Raw genomic sequence first — 23,662 nt, forward strand, 5'->3', positions numbered from 1 at the left:
GAGTCATATGTTTAACTGCAAATTTTTTTGATTATTATTCTTGCGCACAAACGTTAAATAAAGTTCATGAAGTCTCTCATCTGACTCCGGGTGTGTGTGTGAGCCGGACACCGGTGTTAGCTCAGGAATGTGGATTCACCTACAGCTCGTACTCGAACGCTGGAAACATGTGACAGGAATGTGTTTGGGAATGTGGAACGTGTGTGTGTGAGTGAGTGTGTGTGTGTGTGTGTGTGACAGAGTACAGAAGGATGGAATTTATAAAGAACATTCCTTCTTTTCTCTGCATCCTCCTTTACACATGTAGGGATTCACTCACTTCCTGTGGGGATGAAATTAGCATCTTAAAACAGAGGCAGCATGAGAGAGACCTCCCACAACACACACACACACACACACAAACACACATACACTCACACACACACAAACACACATACACTCACACACACAAACACACATACACTCACACACAAACACACATACTCACACTCATACACACACACACATACACACACACACATATGTACACACACACACACACACACACACACACACACACTCACTCACTTACACATATACACTCACACATGTATACACAAACACACGCTCATATATATATATACACTCACACACACACACACTCACTCACACACACTCACACATGTATACACAAACACATGCTCACACTCACACACCGTTAGCGTGTGTTTGGGTCTCTCCTGTGTGTTGCAGTGTTGTGGATGTGTGCGCGTGTCAGTAATATCTGCAGGTCGTTTACTCACTCGTCTGAACAGAAGAACAGCAGATGTTCACTGATTCAGGAGAAGGGAAACGTGTACATTAATGTAAACAATAGAGCATGAATCTCTGCACTGATAGAAGGTTGAATATGAATGAGTGTGTGAGACGGAGGAGTGTGTGTGAGAAGATGCTGTAACAGCAGAAACTCTCCTTCAGCCTCTCAAACAGTCCAATCTAATTATACACCGAGAGACTGTGTGTGTGTGTGTGTGTGTGTGTGTGTGTGTGTGTGTGTGTGTGATGATGATCCTCTATCACAGTCTGCACTGATCCGGCCTTTCATACACACACACACACAGCCGTGAACGTCTCTCGTCCATTATCGTGTGTGTCCGTGTCTTTTAACGCTGCCGGTCTCTCGTCTCTCTCTCTCTCTCTCTCTCTCTGTCTCTCTCTCTCTCTCTCTCTGCTCGAGTCCCACCGGACAAACCTGCAGGAACACACACAATTATTGATTTACCATTTACAGTCCTGTAGCTCTGCATCTGAGAGATGAGAAATTACACTCCGAGAGAGAGAGAGAGAGAGAGAGAGAGAGACTGAGAGAGAGACCATAGTCCTGCTTCTGTGTCTCTAAACACACACACACACACACACACTTGATTTATTTCTGAACTTGTGCTGTTGCACTATTGTAGTTAGTCTGTTTTTCATTTTGGTTTATTGACATGATACACAAATTACTAAGATTAAACAATCTGACAGGTTTTATCTCCGCCTGAACTATAAAAAAATGTATTATTTGTGATGTGTGTGTGTAATTATGAACTCCGAAAGAACCCGTGATTTAGTATGCCAGTGTGTTTACTCCACAATCATTGTTCAGTGTAACGTGTCGAAAGTTATGCTGATGACGTCACGTGGACGTTCTATTTCGACAATATTCTCGAGTCGCGTTGACGTGCGCTGCTGACGTGAACGTTCTGTTTCGTCATATCGTTCGTTCTATTGCGTCATTGTTCTATTTTGTTCGCGATGTGCCTTTGAGCGTTTTTTGTCGCTGTTTTATTGATTTTAATCTGCGTGTTGAAATATTTTAGGAAGCGTTCACGCATTAAACGTTAGTTTTGTTTACATGTCCGCCCTTGAGTCTACTATGTGGAAGATAAACGGTGTCGTGCCTGAGCACATCTGTGCAGTTTGAGATCAGGTGTCTGTTACCTGCTGCTGGTGAAGGCAGAGATGTAACACAACTCTAGCGTTCCCATCATTCGCTGCAATATTTCAGCAGGAACAGCATCTGTGCGGAACAGGGTTTCCCGCGCCGCGAACATGAGAGCGAATAAAAGCGCGAGCAGCTTCTCTTCTGTCTCGTGTCTCTCTCTGAAAGACTCGGGGAGAAATCCATTCTGCCTAATTCAAAGCTTGCTCTGGGACAGCTCGCGTGGCAGATTGCCGGCTAATTAGTTTAGAGGAGAGTTTAATTAGATTAAGTTTGCACAGGTCCCGCGCAGCGCCGGTTGTGTCGGGCTCTGAGCGCGCGGGGCCCCGGAGCCCTGATCTGATTAACGCGTATGCCCATTACTGGCTCTCCAGCTGCTGCCACTACACACACTATACACACACTACACACACAGACAGACAGAACCGCTACATCTGATGCGGGGTTTGTTTTTTCATTAATAAAATGACGTCAGTTTTCCACTGTAAAAACAAACAAACGTTGGTTTAAATTAGAAAAAGTAAGTAACTGGTTGCCTCAAAATTTTTAGTTAATATAATGAAGATTGGTTTAATAAATAGAGATTCAAAATATTATCCTAACCACATTAATTATCTAGATTTGACAAAAGAAAAAAAAGTTGTGATGATAAATCATGAAAATATATATTTTTTACAGTTTAGCTGGTTGAGAATTTTCTGACGTTGGTAAAATTAATAAGAGCATTCTCTGGTCAAAACCGCCTCAGATATTTAAAGTCCTTTTTAGTTTTCTATATTTCATATTATTGTTCCATATTTAGACACGGTTAATTGTGACCGTTTCAATTAATCGACTTGATTAAAGAATTCTACAAAAATGGATCGCACATTTGTATGCTATAGAAAATATTTGGTAACGTTTTAAGACGACGTAGTTATACGTTTCTACATGTACTATAGTAATAGCAGTAAATGATGTATAATTAGTAACTAACCCTACCAAACCCAAACTGTAACTCTATAAGTACATGTAGTTAATTAATATTACCTTAAAATAAAGTGTAACCAAATAGTTTAAAGCCTATTAGAAAAACAGAATCCCAGGAGGTTCATTTCTATATTGTGAAAAGGAAAAAACATTAGTGTCACAATCTTTCTGGAGATTTTCTTAATAGCAAACTTAATGCAGTCAATCAATCTTTTTTGTGGCTGTGCAATTTTTTTAATTATTTTAATGAAATTTAATGATTATTATATTTATTTTGACAGACCAAATTGCAATACACGAGTCTTAATGGCTTAGGAATATTAATCTAAGTCTAATGGACTTCTGTCTGTTTAAATTTGAATTTTGACAGTTGGGGTTTGAATTTTGATTGTTTTATTTATTTATTTTTTGACAGTTGGAGTTTGAATTTATAATTTTTTAAACTTTGACAGTTGGAGTTTGAATTTTTAATTTTTAAAACTTTGACAGTTGGAGTTTGAATTTGTTTTTTGTTTTTGAATTTTTTGAATTTTAAATTTTTTTCAATTTGACTGTTGGATTTTGAACAGTTTTGGCTCATTTGAACACTCAGTCCGTGTAAATCTATGGTATTTCCCGCGTGTTTCAGCATAGGATTTGAACGCAACAGTTCGGTTGGTGTGAAAGTGTTTCTCCTGTGGATCAGAAGTCAGAGCCGGACACACGGGCTCTTCTGCTCGGTGTCAGGGGTGAGTTTGCCGGGGAACTGATCCCGGTTGCCCGTGTTAACCAGCGCACACATGCGTTAATCTCTTCAAAGACGCTCGCGCACATCTGACTTTCAAATCCGAGTGTTTGTCTTGAAAATGGGCTCTAATCCCGATCCGAGCGACCCATGAGACCAGCAGCTTTAAAATTCATCGGCGATTAGCGGAAACAGTAACGAGGCTCTTTCTCATTCATGGCGCTTGTGTAAATAACTGTGCTGTGATTGACAGCTGAGGTCTGTGATTGACAGCTGAAGAACGGCTCAGGCCGAGCGCGCTCGCGCTGCTCTTCATTTTTTGATGGATTCTGGCATGCTGTTGTTGATCGATAGTTACACTAACCAGCGTTTAACATTAGTGCACTTACTGTCTGTCCGAGAGCCTCCATTAATTTCTCCTGTGGTTCTAAAACACTCATATTTTGCTTTGCCATCAAAAAAAGGGCATTTTCCGAGCGCAAAATAAATATATAAATGGAAAGCGCAGGGTCTCGTGCTCTCCGGGATAATTGAATTGTGTTTGGGTTGGTTTGGTTTGGCTGACAGTAATCGCATCCGATGCCCGGGCCATTACAGCGAGCGCGCGCACGTGCGTGTGTCTCCCGGTGACCGATCACTGCTGAATGCAGATTGAGCTAATGAGAGAGAGAGATTGATGAGAGAGAGAGAAAGGGGGATGAAGGATCGGGAAAGGATGAGACGCGACCCGTCTGTGTCACGCGCGTAAACAGTGACCCGTCTGAAACCCGCCGGGCGCGCGCGCGGGACACTTGCTATTTAGTACGAACAAAACTTTTTCATTTGTTTGTTTGAACATTTATGTAGGCTAATTTCAACAAAAATCTTATTAAAATTAAAACTGAATCAGCAAAATAGATATTGAACTAACGCGCAATCTGTCACGTCAGCATTTATTTTTCATTACACGCGCACGATGTAAAATACTAAATTAACAGTCGAATCAGACAATTAGTTCATTTAATTTTACATTGTTTTATTTCGTTTATGATTCTTTATTTGGCATCGATGGTTGCATAAAGAACTTTTAACATCCATAGAATATTTCCACAGCACAAAAGGTTATTTTGAGTAAAATCTCCTAAGGGAAAAATGGTTTTGGGAACCCACTGCATAAAAAAAAACTATTTGAATATTAAATACATTAGTAGCCTATATTCCTTCGTGAAGTTGTATATTAAAAATGGCATATTTCATTGCTATTGAGTATTTAACAATGAAATCTGTAACAAGATGTAAAGCGCGTTCTGAATCGCGCGCACACACACACACACACACACACACACACAGGTGATCTCGGAGCTCTCCTCAGGTGTGTACGGAGATGACGAACTCGTGCTGAAAGGTTCCGGTGTCCGTGAAGACTTGTTGCTGTCGTGTGTATCTCGTCACTTCCCGGTACAGTCGTTAATCTGCGCTCGTGATGCGGACGCTGATGGATGAAGTTTGAGACGCGCGTCACCCAAAATCATCCAAACGCGCCGTGACGCGCACGCCCGGGGCCGCGTCGGGATAACCAGGTTACGCGCGCATAAAGAGAGGGTTACAGGGTCAAAAGTCAAACGAATCCATGACACATATGGTTAAAAATGACATATTCAGCTGCATGAAAATAAATCTTGTTTCTGATTTGATTACGTTAAATGCGATTATTATTGCATAATTTTCAAACGGGATTTTTATGTTAAATGTTAAATATGATGATTTCACGTAGGCCTATAATGCACGGATAATATCCATGTCTAAAGTTCAGGTAAACTCGCGCGTAATAGTGAGTGACAGCAAGCAGATGCGCGTGACTGTGAGCAGCAGGTTTCCGTCCAGTCATCTCTGATGAAAACAGATCGAATAAACGCGTGCAATTAACGACTTCAAGTCATCATTAATTAGTATTTCATCGTTTATTTTAATTTTACGATCATTTTATTTCATTCGGCCTCTAAATGCAGCGTTGGGGGGTTTAAATAAAGGCCATTATTCCCGAAATCAAATTAAACTTCTCACACTACCAACCAGAGCCGCATTAAAGCTAAAACAATCCCACAATTCATTTAGCATGAGCAAGACGGACCCATTTACCCGCTCTTGAAAAGTTGCCCATCCTCGCCTTAATGCCATTAGTCTTAATAGCCATTAATAGTCATTTATTTAGAGTTATGTGTGCGCGCGCGCGGGGGATATGCGCGCTCCAGGTCTCGTTTAAACAAGAAATAAAATGCAAAAAAGGAGCATTAGATGAAATAGTGAAGCACAAGTGTAGCAGATGATGCTGGAAAGGGTTAACGCGGAGGTGCATTAGAGATGCATGGAGAGAGTGTGTGTGTGTGTGTGTGTGTGTGTGTGTGTGTGTGTGTGTGTGTGTGTGTTGAGGGAGGAGGATCTCAGAACTGAGACATTGTCATGCAAACACAGACCACCGCCTCGCCATTGTCTCCCGGACTCCAACTTTATTATAAACACACCGAGCAGCAGAGCCGCGGAACACACCGAGACACACACACACTCCTCGAGCGGACCTTCACACACACCTGCGTCTCCATCATTCCGCCCTCCACATGTACAAAATGGATTACTCGTATCTGAACACGTACGACTCGTGCATGGCGGCGATGGAGGCGTCGGCGTACGCGGACTTTAACTCGTGCAGTCAGAGCAACGCGTTCCAGTACAACCCGATCCGGAACGGCTTCAGCTCCAGCCCGGGGTGCGGGACGCTCGGGTCCGCCAGCTGTGCGCTGGGTGCGCTGAGAGAACACCAGCCCGCGCCCTACTCCACAGGTGACACACACACACACACACACACATGCATGTGCGAGAGCTAAAACACTTCATATGCAATGCGACTTGAAAATAACAGGTGTGGAATGTTAAGCGCGTGTTAATCACGCTAAACTAGCCATTTTTTTATTTGTTTAACATGTAAAACTCGTTCTGAATGTAGCAAATTATACGTCACGACTCACTGTTTAAAAACGCTCCAAAAGAACGTAGAATTCTAATGACGTTATTTGGAACTTTCAGCGATCAGTTCCTAAAATAACCGTGTGTTTTTTTGTTTTGTTTTTTTTAATTAGTGTGAACCGTTTTTTTTAATTAGTGTGAACATTTTTATAAAGAATCGTCTGTGCATTCCATCGATTCTTCGATGCCGATAAAGAACCGTTATTTTGTATCTTTGAGCTACAATGTATCTTTAATTTGGATAATTAATTTACACCCAGTTGCAAAAATCAAACGAGAATCCTAAAGCTTTGCGAGTTTTACGTTTTAGGCTAATTTAATTTAATTCAATTAGTCTAAATTTCGTGTCATATAATTTGAGGCGCAAATCAATTTAAAGTAATTAATTGAATTATGTGTTACGGATCTATAATTAAAAAGAGCGTTTATTGGACAGAAAAAGACAATGAGAAACGATCCTGTCTCGCCTGATATTTCTGTGCGGTAAATGTACATTATAGGCTCGTGTAATTATTATCGCATTTTCACATCAGAACATGTGTGACTTATAGTGAGTCTGTCGTTTTTAAATAAAATGCATAATTTAATTATAATTATAATCATAATAATACAAATGCACGGACGCATTCCTCAAATAAATTTTATAGCGCTTATTTGCTACCCAATGAAACGCAAAAACCATTCCAAAAAAAAAATCAGATATGTAACATTATTATATTACAGAATCATTTGTTTGTCTGAACTGCTGTGAAATGCGAGGTCGTCATCATGACTCTCCCGGTCTCGTTGATCTTTCAGTCCCGTACAAGTTCTTCTCGGACCCGTCCGGTCTGAACGAGAAGCGCAAGCAGCGGCGGATCCGCACGACCTTCACGAGCTCGCAGCTGAAGGAGCTCGAGCGCGTGTTCGCGGAGACGCACTACCCGGACATTTACACGCGCGAGGAGCTCGCGCTGAAGATCGACCTGACCGAGGCGCGCGTGCAGGTGAGCCGCATGTTCATGAATCATCACTGAGTGCAAAACCATATGAAAATAAATCTCAGACTATGGATATTTTGGGCCTCTTCCAAATGTAATTAGTTTAGATTTATAGCGACTGCATTGGGTCACGCGCAGATACGCGTTAGTAACACACTTCACAATGAAAAATACTTGTAAGGCTTTATTTTACAGTGTCCTAAAAATGCTGGGTCGTTTTAACCCAATTTTGGGTCAAATATGGACAAACCCAGGCGTTGGGTTACATTTTTAAACTGCATTTTTAATCCAGCGTTTGGGTTTGTCCCTATTTGACCCAAAATTGAGTTAAAACAACCCAGCATTTTTTTAGAGTGTTTATGTACTAAATTATGCATGGCCTAAATACATGCAACTTAACCTAACCCTAGAGTAAGTACATTTACAGTAGTGCATTAATATTACTCAGTACTGACATAATAACGCTTTAATGATGACACATTAAAATAAAGAAGAAGCAAAATATTTCTAAAGCATTTATTCATCTTAGTGAAATTCAGCGTCTTAAGAATAAAGGTTCAACAGGGCAGCGATGCAATAGAATCATTTTTTGTTCTTCAAAGAACCTTAAAATAACATATAGTCCTATATCTATATTAGAACTATATAGTTCTAATTCTATAGTGTGAGGAATATTTTAAAGAACCTTTAGGATGATGAAGTTCTACATTGAACCATCGATGCTGAAAGAAAGAAAGAAAGATTCTTAATATTACTCAGTACTGAAATATATAGTAACAACCTTAAAATAAAGAGTAACCGAAATATTTCTAAAGCATTTATTAATCTTATAGTTCAGATTCAGCATCATAAGAATAAAGCTTCCAACAGGGTTTTTTGCAGCGATGCAATAGAATCATAAAATAATCATTTATATTTGAAAGATCCTTCAGGATGTTAAAGGTTCTTCATGGAACATCACTGCTGAAAAAGAACCTTTATTTTTAAGAATGTAACATAATTAAAATCTAAATTTGATATCTGTTAATATAATGTAAAAGACTAAAAGGGACATTAACACTGTAACAAATGTAATGCTCTTTCATTTTTATTTATTTATTGCAGGAGTACATAGACATTTCACAAAATACACATATCGACAAAAACAACTGCAACAAAACATTTATATATATATATATATATATAAATTTATAGAAATATATATAAATGAATAGCTTTTTTACAACAGAAATGAACCCTCCCTGAACTTCAGCTGGACTGTGACTCTGTTTTCTTCCAGATCTGCTGTATTATTTTCCTGTTATCACTGTAAAGCTGCTTTAAAACAATCTGTATTGTAAAAAAACAGGTGACTTGACTTAAAAATGAACAATAATACTGTATTTTTAAGAGTGTATCATAATTAAAATCAAACAATTGTATCTGATAATATCATTTAATTGACAAAAACATGAACATTAATCCTCTAGGAAGTGTAACTCTGAATGATGTCGTGGCTCTTCCTCAGGTTTGGTTCCAGAACCGACGGGCCAAGTTTCGTAAACAGGAGCGCGCCGCCAACTCTAAAGGAGCGACCGGCACCAAGAAGCCCGGAGAGGCTCGCTCTTCATCTGAGGATGACGAGTCCAAAGAGTCGACGTGCAGCCCGACCCCCGACAGCACCGCGTCTCTTCCCGGATCCGGGAACATGGGGAGTCCCGGCACCGGCAGCCTCAGTCCGAGCCCCGTCTCCGGCTCCGGCTCCGGCTTCACCAGCGCCTCCATCTCGCCCTCGCTCCACCAGGGCCTGAAGAGCTCGCCGTGGCCCAGCCTCGGCTCGGCCGGACCCACGCCGGACCTGCTGAAAGCCTGGCAGCCCGCGGACAGTGTGGCGTCCGGCCCGTTCGCCGGCGTTCTGTCCACCTTCCACCGGAAACCCAACACAATCAAGACCAACCTCTTCTAGAGGTCCCGGCGCTCCTCAGTGTAGAACTGGGTCACTCGTGTAGAACTGGACTCAATGAGGTCTCATGTGCTGACGCTAGTTAACACTCACATCTCTGCATCAAGTGCACTCTGAAGAGGTCTGCTGGGTTGTTTAACAAGTTTGGGTCAAATATGGACAAACCCAAACGTTGGGTTAAAATTTGAAATTGCATTTTTAATCCAATGTTTGCGTTTGTCCATGTTTGACCCAAAATTGTGTTAAAACAACCCAGCATCTTTCAGAGTGTACTCTGGACTGAATACGCATGTGTTAGTACAGATACTGAGAACTGATGGAACCTTAAAGAGGATCATTTATTAGGTTTGCTTTTAATTTAGTTTTAATTTTAATTAAATTGTATGAATTAAGCAGCTCATAAAGATACTTTATCAGTACAGTACATGTACTTACCATAGTAATAACAGTAAATTATGCATAATTACATGCAACTAACCCTCAACCAAACCCTAATCCTATCCTAATCCTAGAGTAAGTACATGTAGCTAATTAATATTACTCAGTACTTAAATATATAATTACACTGAAACAATGACACCTTAAAATAAAGTGTAATCAAGGTTCTATGTGGAGCCTTAAAGGGATCATTTTACAGATTTAGTTTAAATTAATTAAGTTTGTTTTAATTTTAATTAAATTGTATGAATTAAGCAGCTCGTTTATCACTAGTCTAATGCAATCATTTAAAACTTTTCTCCTTATAGAGTCGAGAGTGTGTTTCAGTTTAGTTTCTTAAGGCATGCTATTTTTTAACTAATTTAGAACATTAACACTTTACAGTAAGGTTCATTAGTTAACATTAATTAATGCATGCAAACTACATGAACTAACAATGAGCAACACGTGTTACAGTATATATTAATCTTTGTTAATGTTAGTTAATACAAATCCAGCTGTTCATTGTTTGTTCATGTTAGTTCAGTGCATTACCTAATGTTGACAAATACAACCTTTGATTTTAATAACGTATTAGTAAATGATGAAATTAATATGAACTAAGATTAATAAATGCTGAAGAAGTATTGTTCATTCTTAGTTCATGTTTACTAATGAACCTTATTACCATTAGAATTTACAGGGAATTAATAGTTCTACAGTATTTAATAATCTTAGTTAATGTTGATGTCAATTACAATAATACATTTTTAACATTAAAAGTTGTATTTGTTAAAATAAAAGTTCAATATTGGCATCAAACCTTAAACATCTACAGAACCTTCCCGTTCCACAAAAGGTTCTTTAGATTATTAGAATAGTTTTGGTTCTGCTATGACGTCACATTTGGAACCTTTATTTTTAAGAGTGTATCTTTTAAACTAACATGATCAAACAATGCGCAACTGTGATTTTCATAAACTAACATTAACAACGGTTCATAAACGCTTTAATAATATATTTCACATTATCAGTTCATGTTAAGTGATGCAGTAACTAAAGTCAACAAATGAGACCTTATTGTAAAGTGTTTAATTTATTGTCATGTTGAACTCGTGGGCGCTTCTGTTGTGTGTGTGTGTGTGTGTGTGTGTGTGTGTGTGTGTGTGTGTGTGTGTGAGTGAGTGAGTGTGTGTGTGTTTGTTCTACGGTCCATCTTATGTTCATCTCTTGCAGCTACGATGTTTCTCTCTTTATGTTCACAAGAGGATGTTTAACCCTGGAGATCTGCATCATCAGCGCTTGAATGAATGGTCATTGTCAGTAAATTAGTTCTTCATTTCCTCTTAATTGAAGATCCAGAAACATTTAGTCCAGCAGGAGCTTCAGGACAAGAAATCGCATCCGTGAAGCGGCATGGAGACGTCTTTCCTCTCACTGATGAATTCATCATGTGGTTCCTCACTGAAGCTCTTGAGTGTGTGTGTATGTGTGAGTGTGTGTGTGACCCCAGAAACAAGCATAGTTAAGCCACTTGTAGTTAATTTATTGAAGAAAAAAAAAAAAAGGAAAAAAAATATTGGGATGTTTTTTTAAGCTAGGCTTTTATTGAGAAATATTTTGTAAATATTAATATAAATACGATGTAGTTTCTTCTTTTTTTAATGTTTACTGGCTCCAGTGCACGCCATGTGTTTCATGAATGATCTGCTGTATATAATCCATAAAAATGACAAAATAAAGTTAAAATGAACATGTCCAGTCTGATCTCGCATTCACTTCATATTGAATATTACAGCATCATGTGATGAGGAATTATTTTACAATTTCTATTTTGAAAACACAAGAACTTACAAATGTGTTCATACCTTTACAAAAAATCAAAGCAAGTGTCATTTGCACAAAAACGTTAGAAAGTTTGTTTAAAATGCTTGAATTACATTCTGAAAAACTATCTTCTGCTGATCAGTTTATTTGTGAATAAAAGCCTAAAGTCAATCTGTTCATCATATAAAGTGATGACAACTTTCTCATGTTTTGGAACTCGTTCAGATTTATGATGTAATTTTGAATTTGTTAGATGATAGCAATCAGGCAATTGCATGTCATTTTATTCTCAATACCAGACACCCCAGAGGAATAGAGTAAAACATTTCTAGATATCCCCATACTTCCCCAGGTGATTGATTACATTAAGCATAGCAAAAATATAAATATATTACAAGTTTTCTGAAAAGTTATGTTTAAATACAAATGAGGCATTACCTAAATAAATATGAACTTATTTGCTTAAATTTCTAGAACAAAAACCTGTACATTGGATAAAGCCATGTTCAAAATTAAGGTTTTTACAGAGGGGATTTTGGATATCTCTTTTTATCACTCCATAAATCAGAAAATAGTCAACAGCCAGAAAAAATAATAATATTTGCACCATTTTTGGAATAAAATGTTGTATAAAATCAGACAAATTATATATGAACAAACCCCTCAGTAAAATCCTTCAGAATATCGATATGAATAAAACTGTAAGTTTTGGTGTATATAAGTGCTGCTGAAGTGGAGGACAAAACTCATTTTGAGAACTTGGCTTCATGGCTTTTTAAGATATTTCCTGAAATATAAATCTACAGATGCAAATAGATGGCATTATAAAAGATACAAAGTTCTATTATGGGATGTTTTCTTTCCATTAGACTGATAAAACACTTAATTAAAAGCCCAAAAGCCCAAAATCTGTGTCTCGCCTTAAGGAAACAACAATATCCGAGACGCTATTAAGAACTGCATTTAGGAACATTCTAACAAACTTAGAATTTAAATAAAGAACGTAACTTTTTTTTCCTTAAGACTTTTGTTAATACAGATCCAGTTGATTAAAAGACATTGAGACTACAGATCCAGTTGATTAAAAGACATTGAGACTATGTAATAATATTACTAAATATTATATATGAAAATTTTACAAAAAACAACCTGAAATCACTTTAATTTATTTAGGTTTCTTGGTTTGTAATGTATTGAATGATAATCTATAAACCATGGTTTATAGATTATAAATTTCACAGAGTTTATTTATGCTGATAATTACATTTGCTTATATAAATATACTTACAAATGTAATTACAAATTCCACAAAATGTTTATTTCAAGCTCAATGAGAAACTTTCTTTTACTGAACATAACTGTAGTTTTTATTAAACTAAAAAAAGAAAAGAACAAACATTAAAAGGACAGTCATATAGCGGTCAAACACAAATATTAACTTACAACAATTGAGTTAAACTGTTTAAAATGATTATACAGCAAATAAATGAATGAAAGGGGAAAAACTTCTTAAGTTAAAACTTAATACACAAATAATTGATATCTAGAATAATTCTGCTACATGCATTTTAGGAGAAACACCCATAATTCTAACATTAAAGACTGTTAAATAAAACAAAGAAAGCTATTGTGATGAGAACAGAAAGACTAGGGCTTCAGTAAAACTCAAACTGAACTAAACTCATCTTGAGATTGAGAAACACACTCGACTCTTTTAGAAATTCATCAGCATTTGAATCTCACATCAGAATGAATGAGCAAATAGAAAAAGATTCACATGTAATATATGAATTTAACCGTTTCCTCTCTTGAATTCTCAAATCATCATGATGGTGCAGCGCCACCTGGTGAAAGGACTGTGTTATAGCCATCTTTCCCTCACACCAAACATCTGTGCAGGATGATGGGATTGTAAATGCTTCCCAATGAATGACACACTGAACCAAGAGAGACGAACGCTGACAAACACACACAAACACACATGAACACACAAACTGCTTCAAGTCACGGCTGATTTTGGCTTATTTCCCTTTCCTTTAAAGTCATGAAACATGCACGAAAAACAAACTGTTATTAATAACTAACACTTCAGGAATGTTCTGATGATGTCACTTCCTCCAGACGACAGGAAGTGGAGGGGGGGCTGTAGTGAAACATCCTTTTGACACGTCAACTTGTTTAAATAATATCACAAACTACAAGGACATCAGATTAAATTAAAACCAGGTAAGATTCTACCAGTGCAAAGTTCAGTCCGAGCTGGATTGGGATTGGCTCACTTCTGCTGCTGTTGTTGCTTTAGACTGGCCAATAGGATCTTCTTATGGGCGGGGTCACGGATGCCCGCCTCCTCCAGATCCTCCTCTGTGATGTCACTGCAGGAAAGACACGTGATTGGATGATGGTTTCATCTTTGTATAATCAATCCAGCTCTGAATTCTAACAAAAAAATTATGAAAATCTCAATCACAATCGACTATGATTGGCTCTAAGCAGCGCTGAGAAACGTAGAAGGGATTATGTGATATTTTACACCTGAGAAATGTGACACTGATGAACTTTAATAGACATTAAGTTAAAAATGCACGGGAAACCTTCTAAAAGAAGGATAAATTACTGATTAAAAAATGCTACATGACTCACTACATTTGTGAAAGGTTATGATACTTTTATGGTGCTTTTGCAATTTTTAATATATTGAATATTTTACCATTTATATTTTATTAAATTGCAAAAATTAAATCTTATTTCATATTATAATAGTAATAACATGCTGTAAAATAAAAATATTTGATAATTATAATTATAACTAAAACTAATATAGAACAACAGTAAAATTACAATACTGATATTTATGGCTGTCTTAATTGTTTTCAAACATTATTCCACAGAACTTTTATTTCGGCGGAAAACCAAATGATACTGACTTTAATAGACATTAAATTAAAAGTACACAGTAGGAAACCTATTTAAAATTGGTTAAATAACTAATAAAAAAATTGGATACTACATGACTAACTACATTTGTCAAAGGCATTTTGCAACTTTAACATTTTTATTTTATAAAATTAAATTAATTAAACAAACCAATTATAATTACTATATTACAGTAATAATAATAAACCTAAAGTACAGTAAAATAAAAAATATTTTATAATAATAATAATCATCATTTATCTTACAAAACAACAGTACAAATTACAAAACAAATATTGATGGCTTTTAAACATTAAACCACACAGCTTTTATTAGGCAGAAAACCAAATGACACTGACTTTAATATACATTGAATTAAAAATACACTGTTGGAAAGCTACTAAAAAATAAGAATAAATAACCAAAAACAAAAATTGTAAACCTACATGACCACATTTGTAAGAGCCAATTTTATATATATCAATATTGTGTATATTATTATTGTTTGTTTAGAGTGTGGATTTAGCAAGTAATAACTGAAAGGATCATTTTCTTTGAGAGGCAATTCTCATATTTCCTATGTTTATATTTCAGTATTATTTCCCATGTTTTGTGGTTTATAATGTCTGTTCTGTGTCTTTAATGGCTACGCACACTTAAAGGAACGGAAATAAAGGAGAAACAGATTTCTTACCATATTGTCTGTCATTTATGGATACAACTTGTGTTTGAAGGTTTAAGGTAACACAAGATAAAGGTTTAACAAGTGCAATATCACAGCATACAGGAGACAACACAACTGTTGTATATTTTTGTGTTTGACAGTATTTTTGACTGACGTCTGTGACGAGTAAGAACTGCCACTATAACACAGGTGAAGTTACCCTAGGCCTTTCATCTCCAACATTTGTGAAGAGTTATGATACTTTAATGGTGCTTCTGGATTTCTGCATTTTTTTTAAGCTTGAAAACTTGAGTTCACTGAGACTTCAAGCAAAGCAGTGTTTGTGTTCCTCAGAAGTCAGCCATACGTGTTTAAACCAACACAAGAGTGAATGTCTTTATTACTGACGTAACCCTCGTTCCCTGATGGTGGGAATGAAGAAGTTATATCGAGTGATCATTCTTGGGGCCGCGATCAGCTCTGAGTAGCAGAAAAATGACCAATGAAAATTGTGAATAAATTATGAATTGTGCCAAAATGCCTGTTCTAGTTGTAAAGCAATTCCATTGTTTAATGTTAATGTGTATTAAACAGCTCTAAGTGGAGGGGATTATGAGACAGTGATGTAAGAAATGTGTGACGTCAGCTGAATTTCTCTCATCTTGGTACATATAACTTTATTTTCCTTCAAAGTCAAACATATCTCTTTAGAAATGTGTTTGAGACTCTTTTATTTCATGTTGGAGTGATAAAGATAATTGATGAATATTTGTCTTTCATGTGTTGTATACGCATATCACATTTATATGGAATTTGCTGTATTTCTTTTCATTCTGAGCATTCGTCTTGAATATTTGTACACGTATGATTTTTAACAGTTTTGTGAGCGGATGACCAAGAACTCACGTCAGTTTAGTGTTTTCGCATGTATTTCCAGGTATGATGTATTATTGTTTGCATTATGTTATGTTTTTGTGTTCACGAAAGCATATGAAAAAAAGAACTGAGTTCATCAATCAAGTCATTTATTGATTGTTAAATTGTGTTTTCTCATGTGTTTCCAGTAAATGCGCTGCGTGAGGGAACTCGGCACACTGCAGAAAACGCTTTTCTTACTCAGTATTTTTGTCTTGTTTTCAGTCCAAATATTAAAAATATTCTTAAATCAAGATGCATTTACTAGATGAGTAAAATGCCATTAGATATTATGTCCTGTTTCCCAGGGAAATTAATCAAAATTAAGTGAGTTGATGCTTAAAAAAAGCAAAATGATCTGCCAATGGGGTCAGAAAAATATTATTTGATCTAATCTCAATTCAAGCAGAAACAAGATTATTTTTCTCACCCCATTAGCAGATAATTTTGCTTTTTTTAAGCAAAAACTCACTTAATTTTGATTAATTTCCCAAGAAAACAAGACTTAATATCTGATGACATTTTACTACTTTAGTAAATGCATCTTGATTTGAGAATGTTTTTAATATTTGGACTGGAAACAAGACAAAAATACTGAGTAAGAAAAGCATTTTTGCAGTGTATAATGTCTTTGTGTGGTTCTATCTGTGAGAATCAAGTGAACGAATCAGTGGGGTCACACACACACACACACACACAAACACACACACACCGGCTGTTTCTACTACTCAGAGACGTAACAGAAAGGGAACTCTTTAAGCTGTGAGAGTCAGAGTCTCGTACCTCAGGAACTCCAGGTCGTCCCAGCCGTTGTGCAGGAGCCCTTCCTCATAATGCTGGAGCCCGAGCTTCTGGAGCCACTCGCCAACACTGTACTCTACTGACACACTGCTGCTGTCGTCATGCCACAGGCCCTGCACACACACACACACACACACACACATAAGCATGAAAAAAATACTGTGGAAGTCAATGGGGTCCAATCAACTGTTTGAAACAACTTGAGGGAGAGTAAATGATGACAGAATGTTTATTTTTAGTGAACTAATCCGCTAAGATTCGTCTCATTTTAAAGACCCATGGCAGATTATTGTTGAAGTAAAAAAAGTTTAAAAAGTGAAAACAAAAAAAACAAAAAAAAGTTATAGAGGTTTAAGTTTATGAAAACTAAAACTGCTAGAAACATCGAAGCGATAAATCCAAACAAGTCGCGTTCCAACTGTGAGGAGAAATCTCCAGAGATGAGCTTTCAGTGAGAGTTTGCTCCAGCGCAGCGACAGATTTAGGGATTCGCAGTTCAGTTTTTCTCTCTCAAATATTACAAGCACACACACACTTTTTTTTTTATTACACACATTCAAAGCACACTCTGACATCCACACCAACAAACAAACACACACACACACACCTTTCGCTGCATGATTTATCTAATTGTCTCTATAATATGCAGAAGCAGAAAACAGGAATAAAGCGAGTGTTTGCTTTAAAGGCCAAACTTGAGATAATGGCACATCTGGTGAAAAATAGTACAAATGTAAATTCTGAAGCCTTGCCCACAGAATTAAAGCCTGTTAACAAAGATTGCATCATGTTATAGTGAAACGGCCCTGGGATTTAAAATAGCAGCTTTAATGGGTGTCAATGGGGACATTATTGAGAGGAACTATTGTGTGTTACTGGTGCAACATAGATTTATTAAAGGAAATGGGGGTGAAATAGTAAAATTCCAATAAAAATACACACCTGTGCCAAAATTCATGCCGTTGGCATTAATAACACTGGCAAAATTATCAAAAAACTAAACTGAGAAAGACAAATGTCCATAAGGTCGCACAAGGGTTAATGTTAGTTCATAAAAATACAACGGTTCATTGTTTGTTCATGTTAGTTCACAGTGTTAACTAAGGTCCCTTTGGATAAAAGCGTCTGCTAAATAATTAAATGTAAATGTAAACAAAATACTACTGTTCGACTTTGTAGCTTTGTAATTTAGTATTCATCTCTGCTTGTAATTTGTGAATTTTTTCTTATTTTATTACTGACTGTTCACTTGTTTTTAATAATGTTTGAACTTTATCAGTCAGGCTAGTAGTTTTTGATGTAGTATCAAAGAACTTCAAGTGAGCTTAAAGTAATAAATGAAAAGCAAAGTATGCTTATGCATAGCACTATATATATATATATATATATTATTATTATTTTTTTTTTTTTTTGGTACAGAAATTAATAATTAAGCCTACAACACTATCTGTTCACTGTATAAATTAAATATAGTTTCATCTTTGTTAAAGCTGTATTCTGTTGTTTTATTAACATTAATGACAGACGACAGCAGGAATATTAGGCTGACGTCACTTTAAGGCCAAATAAACTGACAAACACCCGGTTTCTTTCTCAACTGTTCACTCATGACAGAACCGAGAGAATACTTGTCGAGACGGATATTTAAACATAATTATGTGTGTGTGTGTGTGTGTGTGTGTCCGTTCAAGGGCAAGGAAACGCAAAAGAGGAATCAATTCCGTGTTCAAGTGTGTGAGTGTGTGTGTCTGTGTGTGAGTGTGTGAGTGAGTGAGTGAGTGAGTGAGTGAGTGAGTGAGTGAGTGAGTGTGAGTGTGTGTGTCTCTCACCTCCTCCGGCAGGTCTTCAGCGATGCTCTCCTCCTGTATGGATCGCGGTGGGAAGGTCAAGCCTCTCATGTGAGAAGCCTCCGCCCCTTTCCCGACTCCGCCCCTTTCTCTCCCGGACGGATACTCCACTTCGCTCAGTGTCTTCGCCATTTGCAGAACGGAACACGACTGGTCATCCAGTGGGGAAGCTCCGCCTCCTCGTCGGAAAGGGGCGGAGCTTGGGTTCAGCATGGGCGGAGCCTCCAGACAGAAGGCCACGCCTCCTCCTCCAGATGGAGACGGCAGCGGTTTGGACGGGATCTTGACGTCGGCGAGGTCCGGAAACATTCGCGGTTTTCCGAATGAATTTTCAGGGATTTCTTTGGGAAGAGGCGGAGGAGGGAAATCCGGTGGAGGGCGATTGAGTGACGCGACGTGAGTCCCGATGTTCCCGTCGTCTTCCGAAGATCCCTCTTCGCTGATTGACCGAACCGGGTGCCAGCGAACCTGAGCCGAACTGCCACTGGGAGGCTTGTTCTTCCCCACAGGAGCCGCTGTTTTATTGGCTAGTGGAGGAGCGGCGGAGCCTGGGAGCAGGTCGGAGGCCAGGGCTGCTGATTGGTTGGGAACGCCCTCGAGGATGTAGTAGGCGGGGTTATTGAAGCTGTTCTTGCAGGATGTGGCGTCGCTATCAAACGGATCCTGTTTGAGTCTGATAAACCAACAACAGTCAGAGTTACTATCAGTGACTAACTAAAACGATGTGAGTGTGTGAATGTGTGTGTGTGTGTCTGTGAGTGAGTGAGTGAGTGTGTGTGTGTGTGTATCCACCTGTTCTGTGCGCTGTCCTCTTTAGAGGAGTGTGTGTGTGTGTGTCTCCCTGTGACGCTCTTGTCTCCCTCCTCTGAAACCTTCCCGAGGTCAGCTGACCCCAACTTCCTGCTGGTGGACGGTCTACAGGACCAGAATGAAACACTCACTTCACTGGGTCAAAAACACGCTTGCAGAAACAATAATCATGTCAAGAAATTAATGTTTCAACATGAACTCACTTGACGTAATCGTGTGTGGCTCTGGGAGGAAGAGTTCTGCCCCTCGATCCGCCAGTCTCGTCCTTATCAACACTGATCCACTCTGAAGGAGGGAGAGAGAGAGAGAGAGAGAGAGAGAGAGAGAGAGTGTGTGAGAGAGAGAGGGAGTGAGTGTGAGAGAGAGAGAGAGAGAGAGAGAGAGAGAGAGAGAGAGAGAGAGAGAGAATCTCAGTCACACTCTCGCACACTCACACTCACTCACTCTCGCACACTCACTCTCGCACACTCACTCTCGCACACTCACTCTCGCACACTCACACTCTCACAAACACACACTCACTCACTCTCGCACTCACTCTCGCACACTCACTCACTCACTCTCGCACACTCACTCACTCTCGCACACTCACTCACTCTCGCACACTCACTCACTCTCGCACACTCACTTACTCTCACACTCTCACTCTCGCACACTCACTCTCGCACACTCACTTTCGCACACTCACTCTCGCACAAACACACACACTCACTCTCGCACACTCACTCTCGCAAACACACACACACTCACTCTCGCACACTCACTCTCACAAACACTCACTCTCGCACACTCACTCTCGCACACACACTCACTCTCGCACACACACTCACTCTCGCACACACACTCACTCTCGCACACACACTCACTCTCGCACACACACTCACTCTCGCACACACACTCACTCTCGCACACACACTCACTCTCGCACACACACTCACTCTCGCACACACACTCACTCTTGCACACTCACTCACTCTCGCACACTCTGCACACTCTCAGTACCGTAGAGTCTCTCTCTGGTCCCCATCCTCTCTGAAGGGACTCTGACTCTCATGGATCCGCGGATGTTTCCCGTCTCTTCGCCGCGGTGGGAGAGATACGTGTGAAACTGCTGCGCCGTGCTGCCAATCATCGACTTCAGCGCCAACACACACTCCCCTGCACGCACACACACACACACACATACACACACACACATTAGAAATGCAAGCAAAACAAAACATAAATCCTCTTCAGTCCATTTTCTGACACTAAACTAGAAAAATGTCTAGTTTTTTTGGTCCAAGAAACCTTGACTAACACGTGATATAAACAAACCCAGAAATACTCAGAGAAATGCAGAAGAATGCAGTGCTTCATCTGAACGCATATATGTGTATCAGAATACAAATCATAATCCAGCAGGAGTTCAGACTGTATCCTCAGCATGACCACAAGGTGGCGCTGCAACAGTTTCTGATACTTTATACAGTCTCTTGAATTTTACATTTGTTTTGTTTTTAGAATTTTTTACTTCATTGGAATGGTACGAAACTTGGTCAAGGTTTTGGCACTTGCTGTGTGAACACACACACAAATCATGATTCGAACAGGTTAAATGGTCCTGTAAACAATAACCACACTTGTTTTGTTCATGCATCAGAAATGAACGAGAGACGAGTTTCCTCTAGTGGAAGCGTTTGGTACTGCAGCCGAACAACATCGCACTGAAAGATCATTTATGAGATATCAACCTCAAATTTGGAACAAAACTTGTTTAGATTTATGGCTTTGATTTTCTCACAGTTTTAGTAAATTATGTTTTTGAAAATATATATTTCATATAAAAATTGAAAATAGTATTTTTGCTAATTTTTCATAGCAATAAATGTAAAATTCTGTAACTTTTTTTAAAGTTCACTTTTTAAAACTTTTTTCACTTCATCAATAATCTGCCAAGTGTCGTGTTTGAAAAGAGATCAAACTTCAGTCTGTCGCTCTGAAGCGTTCAAGATTTACCACAGTTTAATTTGGAAATTCAATTTTCATGGCTAAGCTCAAAAAGTGAATAAATGGATTATAAATACAGCGAAAAAATTATTTAGTACCATGCAAAATATTAAATTAAAAACACTATCAAACTAAAATATAGTACATTAATTTAATTGAAATAAAAACATACATTTCTGTAATTTTTGAGCGACACCCGAAGAGCGTGTATAGCGCTTTTCACAATACACAATTTCAAAGCAGATGTGATGTCATTCACACACACACACACACACACACCGTATGATTCATATCCATCCAGAGATTTGACGGTGAGCAGCAGATGTTGGTCCTGCAGGTACTCGATGTCGGATAAGATGGGCTTCAGTGTCGTCAGCTGTTTCGACGACCAGCCCACGCGCAAGAAGTTCACGTTATCACTGCTCTGAGTGTCATTCTCATAACTCTTCTTAAACTCTAAACACACACACACACACACACACAGGTTACACATCACTAAACTATGAGGTTTATGAGGTTTATGCCATAGTAAACACAGTCAATAATGTGGTAGACACCACATTTTTCACATTTTTAAAAAAAATTCACCCAGTCCACATTATTTCCTGCTGCATATTCAGATTAACCCAGAAACAAGGAAGTTCAATGCATGTAAATGCTTCGGTCCAACATTCATCACTGTAATCGCCGGAAATCTGATCTAGAAAATCTGAGACGGGTTGATTCTTAATGTTTAAAGCAAAGTAAAAGTCTAGGTAAAATGCTCTAGGCACGTTTTCTGACAAATTAACCCAAGGAAGAATATTTCATTCTTTATGCAACAATAAAATATGTAATTATTTAATGTTTATTACTATGCAGTATTTAATGCAATATTTAATTATTTTATATTTTAATATATTTAGAATGACTTTTGTCAACATTTTTCAGTGACGACTTTAATAAACAATAAGAATATTTAATTATATACATTTTTATGCACCAACATAATGCATAGTAATAAACATCAATATTTGCATATTTAATGCAACATTTATTTGCATATTTTTATTTAAACATTTTTCAGTGACAAGATGAATAAACATCAATACTTGCATATTTATTGCCATAGTTAATCGCATATTTAATGCAATGTTTAATTGCATATCTTTTACTAAAACATTTTAATATATTTAAATGACATTAAGTGACCATACGAATAAAAAATAAATAAGAATATTTAATTCTATTAATGTATATAATAATGCATGTTAATAATTTTTCTTTTTTTCATATTTAATGCAATATTTAATTAGATATTTTTAGTAAAACATTTAATAATTTTTTTAATGACTTGTAAAAAATTTTCAATAATGAGATGAATAAATAATAAATCTATTAATTTATATGCACTAATATAACAGTAGATAGTAATAAACATCAATACTTGCATATTTATTGCAACAGCTAATCGCATATTTTTAGTAAAACATTTTAATACTTTAAAAATTATGATTTTTCAGAACAAATCAGTAAATCCATTTGAATCAATTCATCAAAACACAGTTTGAACTGATTCACAGAAACTATTATTACATAATTAAGTATAATTATTATTGGCATATATACTATTTACTTTATTTACATATATAGTACATTTATTATAATATATATATATATAATTCTTTATTATACTATGTATAATAATTATTAATACTATAATTACATGAATTAATGATGATATAAATTATATATACAAATTTCATCTATAAAATCCGTGTGAGTGCGTCATGAATATTTGATTAATCAGATCTCAGATTTTCAGTGATAATGATGATGAATGTTGAACTCTGGATTATGATGTCATAAAGATAGTCTCGTTTATTTTCACTGATTTGTTGCTCCTGACTGAGTTTCTC

General features: G+C 37.5%; 3 protein-coding genes across 4 annotated transcripts in view; 2 read left to right on the forward strand and 1 right to left on the reverse strand.

Moving 5' to 3' along the window:
- clpb (ClpB family mitochondrial disaggregase) overlaps positions 1 to 78 on the forward strand; it is a 48,814-nt gene extending 48,736 nt beyond the window's left edge. The window contains exon 16 of the mRNA XM_081369733.1: positions 1 to 78. This exon is cut by the window's left edge and continues 1,417 nt beyond it. The gene's annotated coding sequence lies outside the window, so the exon portion shown is untranslated.
- A 6,047-nt stretch (positions 79 to 6,125) lies between these two features.
- phox2a (paired like homeobox 2A) lies at positions 6,126 to 11,546 on the forward strand. Its single transcript, XM_081370732.1, has 3 exons — positions 6,126 to 6,473; positions 7,455 to 7,642; positions 9,144 to 11,546. The coding sequence occupies exons 1-3, from the start codon at positions 6,251 to 6,253 to the stop codon at positions 9,579 to 9,581; spliced, it is 849 nt and encodes a 282-aa protein (XP_081226858.1). The 5' UTR covers positions 6,126 to 6,250; the 3' UTR covers positions 9,582 to 11,546.
- Positions 11,547 to 12,968: 1,422 nt separating this feature from the next.
- The window catches only part of inppl1a (inositol polyphosphate phosphatase-like 1a), a 51,231-nt gene continuing 40,537 nt past the window's right edge, over positions 12,969 to 23,662 (reverse strand). For both annotated transcript variants that reach the window (XM_081371653.1, XM_081371654.1), the window contains 7 exons: positions 22,044 to 22,220; positions 20,778 to 20,933; positions 19,979 to 20,060; positions 19,758 to 19,880; positions 18,948 to 19,638; positions 17,101 to 17,231; positions 12,969 to 14,197 (listed from right to left, as the gene is read on the reverse strand). In XM_081371653.1, coding sequence (XP_081227779.1) covers positions 14,098 to 14,197; positions 17,101 to 17,231; positions 18,948 to 19,638; positions 19,758 to 19,880; positions 19,979 to 20,060; positions 20,778 to 20,933; positions 22,044 to 22,220 — 1,460 coding nt within the window. In that variant the 3' untranslated portion in view covers positions 12,969 to 14,097. The remainder of the gene's footprint in view (positions 14,198 to 17,100; positions 17,232 to 18,947; positions 19,639 to 19,757; positions 19,881 to 19,978; positions 20,061 to 20,777; positions 20,934 to 22,043; positions 22,221 to 23,662) is intronic.

The sequence above is a fragment of the Scardinius erythrophthalmus genome (assembly GCF_964197995.2).
Source record: "Scardinius erythrophthalmus genome assembly, chromosome: 7".
Lineage (NCBI taxonomy): Eukaryota > Metazoa > Chordata > Actinopteri > Cypriniformes > Leuciscidae > Scardinius > Scardinius erythrophthalmus.

Coding starts and splice junctions, on each gene's coding strand:
- phox2a (XM_081370732.1), top strand. CDS start 6,251: ATGTACAAAATGGATTACTCGTATCTGAACACGTACGACTCGTGCATG. Junction 6,474..7,454: donor GCCCGCGCCCTACTCCACAG/GTGACACACACA, acceptor TTGATCTTTCAG/TCCCGTACAAGTTCTTCTCG. Junction 7,643..9,143: donor TGACCGAGGCGCGCGTGCAG/GTGAGCCGCATG, acceptor GCTCTTCCTCAG/GTTTGGTTCCAGAACCGACG.